General features: G+C 45.0%; 1 protein-coding gene across 1 annotated transcript in view; it reads left to right on the plus strand.

The window, feature by feature from the left end:
* Window positions 1-4,062: 4,062 nt before the first annotated feature.
* Window positions 4,063-18,300, plus strand: part of LOC120037840 (protein Dok-7-like) — a gene marked incomplete at its 3' end in the record, with an annotated part of 31,097 nt that continues 16,859 nt past the window's right edge. The window contains exons 1-4 of the mRNA XM_038983811.1: window positions 4,063-4,086; window positions 5,306-5,351; window positions 7,503-7,733; window positions 12,191-12,391. Coding sequence (XP_038839739.1) covers window positions 4,063-4,086; window positions 5,306-5,351; window positions 7,503-7,733; window positions 12,191-12,391 — 502 coding nt within the window. The remainder of the gene's footprint in view (window positions 4,087-5,305; window positions 5,352-7,502; window positions 7,734-12,190; window positions 12,392-18,300) is intronic.

Here is an 18,300-nt window from a genome sequence, read left to right on the forward strand (position 1 = left end):
TCTAAAGCAGCAGCTACTCTTCCTGGGGTTTATTAGGATCATTATCTGTTTCTACAGCAGCAGCTACTCTTCCTGGGGTTTATTAGGATCATTATCTGTTTCTAAAGCAGCAGCTACTCTTCCTGGGGTTTATTAGGATCATTATCTGTTTCTATAGCAGCAGCTACTCTTCCTGGGGTTTATTAGGACCATTATCTGTTTCTATAGCAGCAGCTACTCTTCCTGGGGTTTATTAGGATCATTATCTGTTTCTATAGCAGCAGCTACTCTTCCTGGGGTTTATTAGGATCATTATCTGTTTCTAAAGCAGCAGCTACTCTTCCTGGGGTTTATTAGGATCATTATCTGTTTCTATAGCAGCAGCTACTCTTCCTGGGGTTTATTATGATCATTATCTGTTTCTATAGCAGCAGCTACTCTTCCTGGGGTTTATTAGGATCATTATCTGTTTCTACAGCAGCAGCTACTCTTCCTGGGGTTTATTAGGACCATTATCTGTTTCTATAGCAGCAGCTACTCTTCCTGGGGTTTATTAGGACCATTATCTGTTTCTACAGCAGCAGCTACTCTTCCTGGGGTTTATTAGGACCATTATCTGTTTCTATAGCAGCAGCTACTCTTCCTGGGGTTTATTAGGAACATTATCTGTTTCTATGGCAGCAGCTACTCTTCCTGGGGTTTATTAGGATCATTATCTGTTTCTATAGCAGCAGCTACTCTTCCTGGGGTTTATTAGGATCATTATCTGTTTCTATAGCAGCAGCTACTCTTCCTGGGGTTTATTAGGATCATTATCTGTTTCTACAGCAGCAGCTACTCTTCCTGGGGTTTATTAGGACCATTATCTGTTTCTATAGCAGCAGCTACTCTTCCTGGGGTTTATTAGGACCATTATCTGTTTCTACAGCAGCAGCTACTCTTCCTGGGGTTTATTAGGACCATTATCTGTTTCTATAGCAGCAGCTACTCTTCCTGGGGTTTATTAGGAACATTATCTGTTTCTATGGCAGCAGCTACTCTTCCTGGGGTTTATTAGGATCCCCATTATCTGTTTCTATAGCAGCAGCTACTCTTCCTGGGGTTTATTAGGACCATTATCTGTTTCTATAGCAGCAGCTACTCTTCCTGGGGTTTATTAGGACCATTATCTGTTTCTATAGCAGCAGCCACTCTTCCTGGGGTATATTAGGATCATTATCTGTTTCTACAGCAGCAGCTACTCTTCCTGGGGTTTATTAGGACCATTATCTGTTTCTATAGCAGCAGCTACTCTTCCTGGGGTTTATTAGGATCCCCATTATCTGTTTCTAAAGCAGCAGCTACTCTTCCTGGGGTTTATTAGGATCATTATCTGTTTCTACAGCAGCAGCTACTCTTCCTGGGGTTCCACACAAGACATGAAACATGATATAATACAGAACGTTAATAGACAAGAATAGCTCAAGAACATAACTACATGCGTTTAAAACGTCACACGTATCACTACATACACAACATATCTAGGTCAAATGGGGGAGAGGCGTTGTGAGGTGTCTCTTCATCTGTTTCTTTAAAGCTATGGTTGGCTGTTCACTTGAGCAGTCGGAGATGGAAGGGAGTTCCATGCAATCATGACTCTGTATAATACTGTGCTTTAGTTGTTGTTGTTGTTCTGGACCCGGGGACTGTGAAAAGACCCCTGGTGGCATGTCTGGTGGGGTAAGTGTGGGTATCAGTGCTGTGTGTAAGTTGATTATGCAAACAATTTTCCAACACATTGTTTCTTATAAAAAACTAGGAAGTAGTCTCTTCTTTTAGCCAGGAGAGACTGGCGGGCATAGTTGTCACGGCTGTTAAAAGAAGAGGACCAAGGTGCAGCGCACATTTTCTTTTATTTTAAAAAAATGACGCCGAAACAAAACAATAAACACTACAAACACAAACCGTGAAGCTCAAAGGCTATGTGCCCTAAACAAAGTCAACTTCCCACAATGACAGGTGGGAAAAAAGGAGCTACCTAAGTATGGTTCTCAATCAGAGACAACGATAGACAGCTGCCCCTGATTGACAACCATACCTGGCCAAACACATAGAAATAGAAAACATAGAACATAGAATACCCACCCCAACTCACAATAGTGACAATAGTGTTGATGTCAGCTCTCTGGTTACAGTGAAGAGCAAGACGTGCCGCTCTGTTCTGGACCAGCGGCAGTTTTTCTAGGCCCTTCTGTGCAGCACCTGACCATGTGACTGGACAATAATCAAGTTGAGATCAAACTAAAGCAGGACTTTATGGAGTGTGGTGCCAACACAAAGAAGAAGAAGCAGAGCCTCTCTTAAACAGAGGTCTGTAGTGTGACATTTTCTTGTTAAACATAACCACTGAATACATCTTATAATAGATCAAGAATTACCCCCTGGCACAGACGCCAGTTCAAAGTCTAGTTTTTCCCCACAATGAAATCATAGGGGGATTATAAATCTGTCTCCGCCCCACAGGGGGACTATAGATCTGTCTCCACCCCACAATGAAATCATAGGGGGACTATGAATCTGTCTCCGTCCCGCAATGAAATCATAGGGGGACTATGAATCTGTCTCCGTCCCGCAATGAAATCACAGGGGGACTATGAATCTGTCTCCGCCCCACAATGAAATCATAGGGGGACTATGAATCTGTCTCCGTCCCACAATGAAATCATAGGGGGATTATAAATCTGTCTCCATCCCACAATGGGACTATAGATCTGTCCCCGTTCCACAATGAAATCACAGGGGGACTATGAATCTGTCTCCGTCCCACAATGAAATCACAGGGGGACTATGAATCTGTCTCCGTCCCACAATGAAATCACAGGGGGACTATAGATCTGTCTCCGTCCCGCAATGAAATCACATGGGGGACTATAGATCTGTCTCCGTCCCGCAATGAAATCACAGGGGGACTACGTACCTGTCTCCGTCCCGCAATGAAATCACAGGGGGACTATGAATCTGTCTCCGTCCCGCAATGAAATCACAGGGGGACTATGAATCTGTCTCCGTCCCACAATGAAATCACAGGGGGACTATGAATCTGTCTCCGTCCCACAATGAAATCATATGGGGGACTATTAATCTGTCTCCGTCCCACAATGAAATCATATGGGGGACTATGAATCTGTCTCCGTCCCGCAATGAAATCACAGGGGGACTATGAATCTGTCTCCGTCCCACAATGAAATCATATGGGGGACTATTAATCTGTCTCCGTCCCACAATGAAATCACAGGGGGACTATGAATCTGTCTCCGTCCCACAATGAAATCATATGGGGGACTATTAATCTGTCTCCGTCCCACAATGAAATCATATGGGGGACTATGAATCTGTCTCCGTCCCACAATGAAATCATATGGGGGACTATGAATCTGTCTCCGTCCCACAATGAAATCATATGGGGGACTATTAATCTGTCTCCGTCCCACAATGAAATCACATGGGGGACTATGAATCTGTCTCCGTCCCACAATGAAATCATATGGGGGACTATGAATCTGTCTCCGTCCCGCAATGAAATCACATGGGGGACTATGAATCTGTCTCCGTCCCACAATGAAATCACAGGGGGACTATGAATCTGTCTCCGTCCCACAATGAAATCATATGGGGGACTATTAATCTGTCTCCGTCCCACAATGAAATCATATGGGGGACTATGAATCTGTCTCCGTCCCACAATGAAATCACAGGGGGACTATTAATCTGTCTCCGTCCCACAATGAAATCACAGGGGGACTATGAATCTGTCTCCGTCCCGCAATGAAATCACAGGGGGACTATGAATCTGTCTCCGTCCCACAATGAAATCACAGGGGGACTATGAATCTGTCTCCGTCCCACAATGAAATCACAGGGGGACTATGAATCTGTCTCCATCCCACAATGAAATCACAGGGGGACTATAGATCTGTCTCCGTCCCACAATGAAATCACAGGGGGACTATGAATCTGTCTAGGGGGCATTTCGTACACCAGTACTTACAGTATTCTAGTCAAACACAATACCTCAGACGCCTCTGGGCTGATTTTGACTAAACGATGACGCGTCTAGCCATAGATCTGGTCTTTACAAAATGACACTGATTGGCCAAAGGGGGGCGCTATAGAAATCAACTGAAATTCCAAACATTGAACAAGCATATCTGCTGTCCTGTTTGAGATTGAAAAATTACACTAATTGACCCGGGGGAGGTGGGGGGGACGGGGACGCTGCATCATCCTGGGGGAAGGCATGTTACTTTTGCCTTGTTTGGATTTACATTTGGTTGAGTTGTCAATTAACGTGAATTCAACAAAAAATGTCACCATGTAAATTGGGTGAATAAAAAAGACAACATTCCCTCATGTTGACGACTTTTTCTTCATCCAATCAGTTTTCCACATCTTCACATCGCTGTTATGGGTTGAAACGATGTTAAAACAACGTTGATTGAACCAGTTTTTTGCCCAGTGGGAAGATTAAGAAGGCGCTATTGACAAAAAGACAGTAGGCTTTATCAGTATATATCCCTGTTTAGCTGTAGAATCAGAATGAGTAGAACAGGCATCTCTATGGTGTACAGCAGGGGCGGACTGGCATTTCTGGCATTTCTGGCAAATGCCAGATGGGCTGGTCTATATGTAGCCCAGTGGGCCTGTCTAACTTTTTTTTTTTTTTTTGCACAAAATTATAATTATTTGGCTACAAATGGGTGTGTTATAAATTCCAAGGCCGATATCTGATCCCAGTCCACCCCTGGTCTATAAAAGTATGACAACCCTATGAGCTAAGTGAAAGCTATGTTTGCTATGTCACTTTCATTTAATTGGCGACATTGTAAAACAATCACCCTTGACACTAGCTAACAACTGCGCAAACTATCGGCTGGCCCCTCGGTGGGTGGCTGGCCCCTTTCCCCGCGTGAGTGGCGTGTTTTCTGGAGGGGTAGAGTGGTGTGTGTGAGGGCCGCCGCCGGGGGGGGGGGGGGGGGGCTGTTAAAAAGTTATTTTGAAAGTGACCCCTACTGTCAGGAATTGGACCGGGCAGCGGGTGCACGCACACACACACACACACACACACACACACACACACACACACACACACAGAGTCAGCTGTTCTGAGCTATGTCAGAAGATGACGGATACAGTTGTAGTGGAAGGACAAGTTAAATTCAGAGATGGCAAAAAGGTTCTTATCACATTTATATCACAACTTCAAAAACGTTTTCCCGGGAAGTGAAGCGTTAATACAATAACGTGTGGATTTGACTGTTTCATGTATTTGCTGTAACTTGCTTTGCAGTGGAAGAGTCGTTGGGTCACGTTGCGGAAGCCGTCCCCAGTCGCAGGTAGGTCTACGAACGAACCAACTAATACTACTGTTTAAACGTCTCCAACGTTCTATCTGTTGTTTACAACGTTTAAAAATAATATAGCAGTCTTTTAAAATGTTTATACTGTAATCTTTCACCAATCAGATTTTCAGGAATTAAAAGTAAGCGCGACTTGTCGATGTGACAGTTGGCGACGCGCCAACCGGAGCGCATAGTGCAAATATCACATAACCACGGTTACACGTGTGGGGGGATCGCGCTACACTTAACACTTGGATTTAAAAAGTTATACCCTTATGTTAGCCTTTAACACAAACACCTTGAGAAGACTGGGCTAGTTGGTTTAACAGAAACGTTTTAAAAACATTTATTTCAATGCTTAGACTATTTACAGGACTTAGTTGTGTCCAAGCAACAAAGTCAGGCTAGTTTAGCTACCTATGCTACGTATTTAAAGCCAAAGGCTTACATAAGAAGTATACCATATCATTCTGACTAATTGCTTTCACTGGTGTGTGTGTGTGTGTGTGTGTGTGTGTGTGTGTGTGTGTGTGTGTGTGTGTGTGTGTGTGTGTGTGTGTGTGTGTGTGTGTGTGTGTGTGTGTGGCTCTGAAGTGATCAGATGAGAATAAAGAAACAGACTGACACACTTGAAGAGACAGAGCTGTGTTTGTAATTTTCCTTTCTTCAGACATTGTCTCTCAGTGGAACTAAGGTATATCGTGTCGAGTAAATATTTTGTATGAGCCGTCAACATGTTCTAGAACAACATGTGCCTTGTGTTCTAGAATACATAGACGGTGATTCTAATTCTAAGAGTGATTCCCACTAGACCCTGTGTTCCTCTGCCTTTGAGGACACCGATTGGCTGCCAGTGGGGCTGTTTATTGGACATTTCCTTCCTTGATTGGGCTGTGCTGTTATATCCCTCGGACAGCCCTCCCTCTCTGTCACGGTGGCGTCTAATTGGTCTGTTATGTCCCTCGGACAGCCCTCCCTCTCTGTCACGGTGGTGTCTAATTGGTCTGTTATGTCCCTCGGACAGCCCTCCCTCTCTGTCACGGTGGTGTCTAATTGGTCTGTTATGTCCCTCGGACAGCCCTCCCTCTCTGTCATGGTGGCGTCTAATTGGTCTGTTATGTCCCTCGGACAGCCCTCCCTCTCTGTCACTGTGGCGTCTAATTGGTCTGTTATGTCCCTCGGACAGCCCTCCCTCTCTGTCACTGTGGCATCTAATTGGTCTGTTATGTCCCTCGGACAGCCCTCCCTCTCTGTCACTGTGGCATCTAATTGGTCTGTTATGTCCCTCGGACAGCCCTCCCTCTCTGTCACTGTGGCATCTAATTGGTCTGTTATGTCCCCTCCCTCTCTGTCACTGTGGCGTCTAATTGGTCTGTTATGTCCCTCGGACAGCCCTCCCTCTCTGTCACTGTGGCATCTAATTGGTCTGTTATGTCCCTCGGACAGCCCTCCCTCTCTGTCACGGTGGCGTCTAATTGGTCTGTCATGTCCCTCGGACAGCCCTCCCTCTCTGTCACGGTGGTGTCTAATTGGTCTGTTATGTCCCTCGGACAGCCCTCCCTCTCTGTCACGGTGGCGTCTATTTGGTCTGTCATGTCCCTCGGACAGCCCTCCCTCTCTGTCACGGTGGCGTCTAATTGGTCTGTCATGTCCCTCGGACAGCCCTCCCTCTCTGTCACGGTGGCGTCTAATAGCCCACAAAGATCTCCGCCACGGCACAACCCAAGGGGGGGGGGGGGCCCTCCCATCTATCTCCCCTCCAATCTATCTCTGAACACCATCCAGTCCCATCCTTCAGCTCCCCTCAACCCTCCCATCTATCTCCCCTCCAATCTATCTCTGAACACCATCCAGTCCCATCTTTCAGCTCCCCTCAACCCTCCCATCTATCTCTGAACACCATCCAGTCCCATCCTTCAGCTCCCCTCAACCCTCCCATCTATCTCCCCTCCCATCTATCTCTGAACACCATCCGGTCCCATCCTTCAGCTCCCCTCAACCCCTCCAATCTATCTCTGAACACCATCCAGTCCCATCCTTCAGCTCCCCTCAACCCCTCCCATCTATCTCTAAAAGGGATTCTATGTTTGTGTGCCCAGGTCAAAATGATTTCACCCATCTCTCCTCTCCTCCCTCTCTACCCAGACTGCCTCTCTCTCCTGGTCTACCGGGATAAGTCCGATAAGGTCAGGGGTCGTCGTGAGCGGCTGCAGATGACCTTGGAGGGGATCTGTGGAGTGGAGCCGGGGTTGGGGTACGACGGGGTGGCCTACACCCTCACCGTCCTCTGTCTGGGACACACAGTGGGACTGGGCTTCGACAGCAGAGAGGGGCTGGCGGCATGGGACGCTAGGCTGAGATACAGCCTGGGAGAAGGTAGGGTGAAGGGGGGGCAGTAATGTGTGTGTGTGTGTGTGTGTGTGTGTGTGTGTGTGTGTGTGTGTGTGTGTGTGTGTGTGTGTGTGTGTGTGTGTGTGTGTGTGTGTGTGTGTGTGTGTGTGTGTGTGTGTGTGTGTGTGCGTTTGTTTGTGTGTGCGCGCGTGTGTGCCTTTGTGCGTGTGTGTGTGTGTGTGTGCGCACACGCCGGAGTTTGCGAAGAAGTTAGTTTTAATAAGTACATCTCAGTCTAGACCAGTGGCGGTTGGTGCCGTCAACATTAGGGAGGATTATTTTTGGTTTGTTTCCTGAGCACGGCCTTATTTCTATTACAGCATATTGGATGACTGTCATTCATATTCACCCAGTTCAATGTAACATCCATAGGTTTAGGTTACTGTCATTCATATTCACCCAGTTCAATGTAACATCCATAGGTTTAGGTTACTGTCATTCATATTCCATTCACCCAGTTCAATGTAACATCCATAGGTTTAGGTTACTGTCATTCATATTCACCCAGTTCAATATAACATCCATAGGTTTAGGTTACTGTCATTCATATTCACCCAGTTCAATATAACATCCATAGGTTTAGGTTACTGTCATTCATATTCCATTCACCCAGTTCAATGTAACAGTGATAGGTTTAGGTTACTACATGATACTAGAATATTCCCTATATCCATCATGAGGTTGATACAACCTAGCCTATGAATGAAAGTTTTACAACGTAGGTGCACACAGGTCGAGAGACAAATTGTCGTAATCAAGGTGACAGACAGTGACACATTCAATACCGCCTGCATCTAGCTGGTCTGGGGTGTAATCATTAGTCCAAACAGTTGCAAAACCTTTTTTCAAAACGTTTTTGCAACTAAAATAAGAGTTTTATATTGGATAAATTCAAGTAGGTCCGTCCCGGGTTTCGTTCCATTTGCGTCCCTTGAAGAAACATTTTTTACAACAAAATCGACGGAATGAACTCACCCGTTATCACCCACACAGTTCCCTTTCATAGCAGCCACATACAGCATCATCCCTTTGCTCGTTGTATAATTCCTTCTAGCATCTACGCGCTCTCCTCCTCTTCCTCCTCCTCCTCCTCACCTTTTCCTTTCGGCTTGTGGATTTCAGCGCACAGAACAACAGCAGGTGCAAAAACGTCTCCAAGCCAAACCTTCATAGCATAACCGCTAACCGCTACACAGTCTCGATCGCTGTCACCATATTAACGTTATAGTAAACAAACTAGAACTAACACGGTAGTAAACCCACAATCCAATCCATGTGTACAATCACGCAGTACAGCAAGCAGTTTAGCAGTATTGCCCCCATGGCAATACATTTTGAAAAACCAAAAGCTTACCTTGTCTTGGAAGAGTCGCCGTGTTGGATAGCCTTAGCCAGCGAGCTAACATCAATAGCATTCCTCTTGCTTCTTAATTTTTGTAGAAATGAATTTGTTCAAAGCTGTTCAACTATTTTCTCTTTTTGAGTCAACCACTCACCATGATTTAGCTGCTTGCTAGCTGTAGCTAATGCTTTCAGTACTAGATTCATTCTCTGATCCTTTGATTGGATGGACAACATGTCAGGTCATGCTGCGAGAGCTCTGATAGGTTGGAGGACATCCTCCGGAAGTTGTTATAAATACAGTGTAAGTCTATGGAAGGGGGTGAGAACCATGAGCCTCCTAGGTTTTGTATTGAAGTAAATGTAGCCAGAGGAGGACGGAAGCTAGCTGTTCTCCAGCTACAGCATGGTGCTACCCTACAGAGTGCTGCTGAGGCTACTGTAGACCTTCTGTCTCTCTCCCTCCTGCTCTGTGCTTGTTTTTCTCCTTTCTTTATCTCCTCTGCTTCTCTGTATCTGTCTTCGTTTCCCTCGTTCTCTCTCTCTGCCAGCCAGCCAGCCAGCCAGCCAGCCAGCCAGCCAGCCAGTCAGTCAGTCCTCTACAACCTGTTTCATTCCACTGTGCTGTTCAGTGTTGTGGAACTGAGTGAACAGATCTCTGCTTCTGTCCTCAGATGACCTAGCCTGAATGTATATGTGATGGTGTGAGTGTGTGTTTGTTTGTTTCTGTGTGTGTTTGTGTCTGTGCCTGTGTGTGAGTGTGTGTTTGTGTGTTTCTCTATGTCTGTGTCTGTGCCTGTTTGTCTGTGCTTGTTTGTCTGTGCCTGTGTGTCTGTCTGTCCCTGTTTGTCTGTGTGTGTCTGTGTGTGATGAGGTCTTTATAAAAGCGGCATCAACAGACAACCAGCCTGCATCCCAAATTCCCTACATTGCAGTGCCTTGCAAAAGTATTCATCCCCCTTGGCGTTTTTCCTATTTTGTTTCATTACAACCTGTAATTTAAATAGATTTTTATTTGGATTTCCTGTAATGGACATACACAAAATAGTCCAAATTGGTGAAGTGAAATTTAAAAAACTTGTTTAAAAAAATTCTAAAAAACTGAAAAGTGGTGTGTGCATATGTATTCACCCCCTTTGCTATGAAGCCCCTACATAAGATCTGGTGCAACCAATTACCTTCAGAAGTCACATAATTAGTTAAATAAAGTCCACCTGTGTGCAATCTAAGTGTCACATGATCTGTCACATGATCTCAGTATATATACACCTGTTCTGAAAGGCCCCAGAGTCTGCAACACCACTAAGCAAGGGGCACCACCAAGCAAGCGGCACCATGAAGACCTCCAAACAGGTCAGGGACAAAGTTATGGAGAAGTACAGATCAGGGTTGGGTTATAAAAAAAATATCAGAAACTTTGAACTTCCCACGGAGCACCATTAAATCCATTATTAAACAATGGAAAGAATATGGCACCACAACAAACCTGCCAGGAGAAGGCTGCCCATCAAAACTCACAGACCAGGCAAGGAGGGCATTAATCAGAGAGGAAACAAGGAGACCAAAGATAACCCTGAAGGAGCTGCAAAGCTCCACAACGGAGATTAGAGTATCCGTCCATAGGACCACTTTAAGCCGTACACTCCACAGAGCTGGGCTTTACGGAAGAGTGGCCAGAAAAAAGCCATTGCTTAAAGAAAAAATAAGCAAACACGTTTGGTGTTTGCCAGAAGGCATGTGGGAGATTCCCCAAACATATGGAAGAAGGTACTCTGGTCAGATGAGACTAAAATTTAGCTTTTTGGCCATCAAGGAAAACGCTATGTCTGGCACAAACCCAACACCTCTCATCACCCCGAGAACACCATCCCCGCAGTGAAGCATGGTGGTGGCAGCATCATGCTGTGGAGATGTTTTTCATCATCAAGGACTGGGAAACTGGTTAGAATTTAAGGAATGATGGATGGCGCTAAATACAGGGAAATTCTTGAGGGAAACCTGTTTCAGTCTTCCAGAGATTTGAGATTGGGACGGAGGTTCACCTTCCAGCAGGACAATGGGCCTAAGCATACTGCTAAAGCAGCACCCGAGTGGTTTAAGGGGAAACATTTAAATGTCTTGGAATGGCCCACTCCAAGCCCAGAACTCAATCCAATTGAGAATCTGTGGTATGACTTAAAGATTGCTGTACACCAGCAGAACCCATCCAACTTGAAAGAGCAGTTTTGCCTTGAAGAATGGCCAAAAATCCCAGTGGCTAGAGAGAGAGAGAGGACGGGACCCCATTGATGACAGATCACAGCCAGCAGAGAGACAGAGAAAGAGAGAGGACGGAGCCCCATTGATGACAGATCACAGCCAGCAGAGAGACAGAGAGAGAGGACGGAACCCCATTGATGACAGATCACAGCCAGCAGAGAGACAGAGAGCGTTTAATCATCATTAATACTGGCATCCATCACCCAGCCGTGTGTGTGTGCTGAGGTGTATGTTTATGTATACTGTCCTAGACTTATGCTCTCTGTGTGTGTGTTACCTTCATTATGTCTCTGATTGGTGGTATCTCTTTGTGTGAATAATAATGAATCTCTCTCCATCCCTACCTCCCCCCCACTCTCTCTCTCCCTCCCTCCGCCCCACTCTCTCTCTCACTCCTCCCCACTCTCTCTCTCCCTCTCTCCCCTCTCTCTCTCTCTCTCCCTCCCCTCTCTCTCTCTCCCTCCACCCCCCCACTCTCTCTCTCACTCTCTCTCACTCCCCTCTCTCTCTCTCACGCTCTCTCTCACTCCCCCCCTCTCTCTCTCTCCCTCCCCCATATCTCCCCTCTCTCTCCCTCCCTCTCTCTCTCCCTCCCTCTCACGCTCTCTCTCTCTCCCTCCCCCTCTCCTTCTCTCTCTCTCCCTCTTCCCCTCTCTCCCTCCCCCTCTCCCTCCCTCTCTCTCCCTCTTCCCCGCTCTCTCTCCCTCTCTCTCTCTCTCCTCTCTCTCTCTCCCTCTTCCCCCGTCTCTCTCTCCCCCTCTCTCTCCCTCCCCCCTCTCTCTCTCCCTCCCACTCTCTCACACTCTCTCTCCCCCCTCTCTTGCTCCCTTTCTCTCAACCAGTCCACAGGTTCAGTGTAGGCGTTCAGCCAGGAACTAAGCTAGAGAGTGGTCCCGCCTCCCTGCACCTGTGCAACAACATATTGGTCCTCACTAGGGACCTCCCCCCGGCCGTGATTGGCCAGTGGAAGCTGTCAGACCTGCGTCGCTACGGCGACGTGCCCAATGGCTTTGTGTTTGAGGGCGGCACTAGATGTGGATACTGTGAGTATGGGACCACAACGGGTCCCGTGTCCTAAATGGCACCCTATTCCCTATGTAGTGCACTACTTTAGACCAGGACCCTATGGGTTCTATTCCCTATGTAGTGCACTACTTTAGACCAGGGCCCTATGGGTTCTATTCCCTATGTAGTGCACTACTTTTCACCAGGGCCCTATGGGTTCTATACCCTATGTAGTGCACTACTTTTCACCAGGGCCCTATGGGTTCTATACCCTATGTAGTGCACTACTTTAGACCAGGGCCCTATGGGTTCTATTCCCTATGTAGTGCACTACTTTAGACCAGGGCCCTATGGGTTCTATTCCCTATGTAGTGCACTACTTTAGACCAGGGCCCTATGGGTTCTATTCCCTACAACTGTCTTTACTGAAACAGGCCTGTCAGGACAAAAGACAACTGTCTTTACTGTAAACAGGCCTGTCAGGACCAAAGACAACTGTCTTTACTGTAACAGGCCTGTCAGGACCAAAGACAACTGTCTTTACTGTAACAGGCCTGTCAGGACAACTGTCTTTACTGTAAACAGGCCTGTCAGGACCAAAGACAACTGTCTTTACTGTAACAGGCCTGTCAGGACAAATGTCTTTACTGTAAACAGGCCTGTCAGGACCAAAGACAACTGTCTTTACTGAAACAGGCCTGTCAGGACCAAAGACAACTGTCTTTACTGTAGCAGGCCTGTCAGGACCAAAGACAACTGTCTTTACTGTAAACAGGCCTGTCAGGACCAAAGACAACTGTCTTTACTGTAGCAGGCCTGTCAGGACCAAAGACAACTGTCTTTACTGTAACAGGCCTGTCAGGACAACTGTCTTTACTGTAACAGGCCTGTCAGGACCAAAGACAACTGTCTTTACTGTAAACAGGCCTGTCAGGACCAGACAACTGTCTTTACTGTAAACAGGCCTGTCAGGAACCAAAGACAACTGTCTTTACTGTAAACAGGCCTGTCAGGACCAAAGACAACTGTCTTTACTGTAGCAGGCCTGTCAGGACCAAAGACAACTGTCTTTACTGTAGCAGGCCTGTCAGGACCAAAGACAACTGTCTTTACTGTAAACAGGCCTGTCAGGACCAAAGACAACTGTCTTTACTGTAGCAGGCCTGTCAGGACAACTGTCTTTACTGTAACAGGCCTGTCAGGACCAAAGACAACTGTCTTTACTGTAACAGGCCTGTCAGGACAACTGTCTTTATTGTAGCAGGCCTGTCAGGACCAAAGACAACTGTCTTTACTGTAAACAGGCCTGTCAGGACAACTGTCTTTACTGTAGCAGGCCTGTCAGGACAACTGTCTTTACTGTAGCAGGCCTGTCAGGACCAAAGACAACTGTCTTTACTGTAGCAGGCCTGTCAGGACCAAAGACAACTGTCTTTACTGTAACAGGCCTGTCAGGACCAAAGACAACTGTCTTTACTGTAGCAGGCCTGTCAGGACAACTGTCTTTACTGTAAACAGGCCTGTCAGGACAACTGTCTTTACTGTAAACAGGCCTGTCAGGACCAAAGACAACTGTCTTTACTGTAACAGGCCTGTCAGGACCAAAGACAACTGTCTTTACTGTAGCAGGCCTGTGCGTGAGTGAGTGTGTGTGTGTGTGTGTTTACCTGAACCGTGTGTGTGTGTGTGTGTGTGTGTGTGTGTGTGTGTGTGTGTGTGTGTGTGTGTTTACCTGAACTGTGTGTGTTTGTGTGTGTGTGTGTGTGTGTGTTTACCTGAACTGTGTGTGTGTTTACCTGAACTGTGTGTGTGTGTGTGTGTGTTTACCTGAACTGTGTGTGTGTGTGTGTGTGTTTACCTGAACTGTGTGTGTGTGTGTGTGTGTTTACCTGAACTGTGTGTGTGTGTGTGTGTGTGTGTGTGTGTGTGTGTGTGTGTGTGTGTGTGTGTGTGTGTGTGTGTGTGTGTGTGTGTGTGTGTGTGTGTGTGTGTGTGTGTCTGTGTGTGTGTGTGTGTGGGGGCCTTAATAAGAGTGTCTTGTTTCTTCATTCTATAAATACCACTCCCCCTAGAGCCATCTCAGACCAATCATCTCGGCCCTCTCCACCACATCATTTACATATTACCAGCTGCCCTCAGAACAGCAGTTGGGGAATGACATGTCCAGAATGAAGGGTGTGTGTGCTGGTCCATGTGCTCAAGTGTACATTAGAGAAATAGAACAGATAGAATGTGAGTGTTGGTTCATTAGAGAAAGAGAACAAATAGAATGTGAGTGTTGGTTCATTAGAGAAATAGGTGCGATAGAATGTGAGTGTTGTTACATTACAGAGAAATAGAGAGAAATTAGAGAAATAGAACAGATAGAATGTGAGTGTTGGTTCATTAGAGAAATAGAGCATATAGAATGTGAGTGTTGGTTCATTAGAGAAATAGAGCATATAGAATGTGAGTGTTGGTTCATTACAGAAATAGGAGAGATAGAATGTGAGTGTTGGTTCATTACAGAAATAGGAGAGATAGAATGTGAGTGTTGGTTCATTAGAGAAATGCTCTGTGAGTCCGTGTCCCTGTGGACGGTAAACAGGGATGGGGAACATAGCCCAGGTAACATTTGGGTCCAAAATTTGTGCTGTGCTGTTGGGCACGTTTTCTACTAGTCTGGTCTGGGTAGTACTATCCTCAGACTATTGGGATAGTTGGGCACGTTTTCTACTAGTCTAGTCTGGATAGTACTATCCTCAGACTAGTGGGATAGTTGGGCACGTTTTCTACTATTCTGGTCTGGATAGTACTATCCTCAGACTAGTGGGTTGGGCACATTTTCTACTAGTCTGGTCTGGATAGTACTATCCTCAGACTAGTGAGATAGTTGGGCACGTTTTCTACTAGTCTGGTCTGGATAGTACTATCCTCAGACTAGTGGGATAGTAGGGCACGTTTTCTACTAGTCTGGTCTGGATAGTACTATCCTCAGACTAGTGGGATAGTTAGGCACATTTTCTACTAGTCTGGTCTGGATAGTACTATCCTCAGACTAGTGGGATATGTTAATTTCCATCCCTGACTGTAAATCATCACCCTCTGTAAAATAATAACGTACAGTCTAGGTTCTTTCACACAGCTCTGTGTGTGTGTGTGTGTGTGTGTGTGTGTGTGTGTGTGTGTGTGTGTGTGTGTGTGTGTGTGTGTGTGTGTGTGTGTGTGTGTGTGTGTGTGTGTGTGTGTGTCAGGTGACGGTAGGAGAGGGGAGGGGGAGGAGAGGGATGTCTTGTGACTTATCACCTCTGTGTGTCTTCATCTGACCCGCAGTTAACACACTCACACTAACAGACACACACTAACACACATTAAGTCACACTCACACATATACACACACACACACATACACACACTCAGGGCAATATATAGCGTCTGAGAGTTTGGGTGTCAAAAACGGCTGGGGACAAAAACACTTCAGATGAATAACTAGATGGTAATTCCTATTCAGGTGAATAACTAGCTGGTAATTCCTATTCAGATGAATAACTAGCTGGTAATTCCTATTCAGGTGAATAACTAGCTGGTAATTCCTATTCAGATGAATAACTAGATGGTAATTCCTATTCAGATGAATAACTAGCTGGTAATTCCTATTCAGGTGAATAACTAGATGGTAATTCCTATTCAGATGAATAACTAGATGGTAATTCCTATTCAGGTGAATAACTAGCTGGTAATTCCTATTCAGATGAATAACTAGATGGTAATTCCTATTCAGGTGAATAACTAGATGGTAATTCCTATTCAGGTGAATAACTAGCTGGTAATTTCTATTCAGGTGAATAACTAGCTGGTAATTCCTATTCAGGTGAATAACTAGATGGTAATTCCTATTCAGGTGAATAACTAGATGGTAATTCCTATTCAGGTGAATAACTAGATGGTAATTCCTATTCAGGTGAATAACTAGATGGTAATTCCTATTCAGGTGAATAACTAGCTGGTAATTCCTGTTCAGGTGAATAACTAGCTGGTAATTCCTATTCAGGTGAATAACTAGCTGGTAATTCCTATTCAGGTGAATAACTAGATGGTAATTCCTATTCAGGTGAATAACTAGATGGTAATTCCTATTCAGATGAATAACTAGATGGTAATTCCTATTCAGATGAATAACTAGCTGGTAATTCCTATTCAGATGAATAACTAGATGGTAATTCCTATTCAGATGAATAACTCGATGGTAATTCCTATTCAGGTGAATAACTAGCTGGTAATTCCTATTCAGATGAATAACTAGATGGTAATTCCTATTCAGGTGAATAACTAGCTGGTAATTCCTATTCAGATGAATAACTAGATGGTAATTCCTATTCAGATGAATAACTAGATGGTAATTCCTATTCAGATGAATAACTCGATGGTAATTCCTATTCAGGTGAATAACTAGCTGGTAATTCCTATTCAGATGAATAACTAGATGGTAATTCCTATTCAGGTGAATAACTAGCTGGTAATTCCTATTCAGATGAATAACTAGATGGTAATTCCTATTCAGATGAATAACTAGATGGTAATTCCTAATTAATTTAAAAGAAGTGGAACAGGTTTTAAATGTAATTTTAATTCAATACAACTTTATCTTTTAGAGGAAATCAACCAATCAGGAAAGTATCCTGTTCACTTTGTAACCAATCAGGAATGGACCATGTTCACTTTCTAACCAATCAGATGGTATTTGTGTAATCATGGGCAACAAAATGGTTGATTATACTAAATTAAAAATAGGAGGTTTTGTAATGTTTGGTTCTCATAGTTAGCTATTTCTCTTGGCCTTGTGCTTTTGTCCATTGGTCCCAGGTGAACAGGACTTCTATTAGACACACACACACACACACACACACACACACACACACACACACACACACACACACACACACACACACACACACACACACACACACACACACACACACACACACTACTTTTGTCTTCACACAAAACCCTGTAACTTCCTCCCTCAAGCCTGCTTGTGATCTAAACGCTCCACATTTTCTCAAGGTTTGTTGACGGATAGATTAGGAATCATTTCTGTTATTAACAAAGACGATGTTCTTGTGCCGTCATGTTGTCGTCTCTATAGTACACGTCTACTGAATGATCTCCTGGTTACGTTGTCTCTATAGTACACGTCTACTGAATGATCTCCTGGTTACGTTGTCTCTATAGTACACGTCTACTGAATGATCTCCTGGTTACATTGTCTCTATAGTACACGTCTACTGAATGATCTCCTGGTTACGTTGTCTCTATAGTACACGTCTACTGAATGATCTCCTGGTTACGTTGTCTCTATAGGACACGTCTACTGAATGATCTCCTGGTTACGTTGTCTCTATAGTACACGTCTACTGAATGATCTCCCGGTTACGTAGTCTCTATAGTACACGTCTACTGAATGATCTCCCGGTTACATAGTCTCTATAGTACACGTCTACTGAATGATCTCCTGGTTACGTTGTCTCTATAGTACACGTCTACTGAATGATCTCCTGGTTACGTTGTCTCTATAGTACACGTCTACTGAATGATCTCCTGGTTACGTTGTCTCTATAGTACACGTCTACTGAATGATCTCCTGGTTACGTTGTCTCTATAGTACACGTCTACTGAATGATCTCCTGGTTACGTAGTCTCTATAGGACACGTCTACTGAATGATCTCCTGGTTACGTTGTCTCTATAGTACACGTCTACTGAATGATCTCCTGGTTACGTTGTCTCTATAGTACACGTCTACTGAATGATCTCCTGGTTACGTTGAGGTTTCTCCTCACGTTGAGGTTGCGTCTGGAACTGTTCTAATGCAACGACATGAACACGGTGAATTGGAAGATTGTTGACGAAACCAAGGGCTTTTTTGTCTACAGTACAACCGTCCAAAACCTCTCTGTGTTTCATCAAGG

The sequence above is a fragment of the Salvelinus namaycush genome, unplaced genomic scaffold (assembly GCF_016432855.1).
Source record: "Salvelinus namaycush isolate Seneca unplaced genomic scaffold, SaNama_1.0 Scaffold1915, whole genome shotgun sequence".
NCBI lineage: Eukaryota > Metazoa > Chordata > Actinopteri > Salmoniformes > Salmonidae > Salvelinus > Salvelinus namaycush.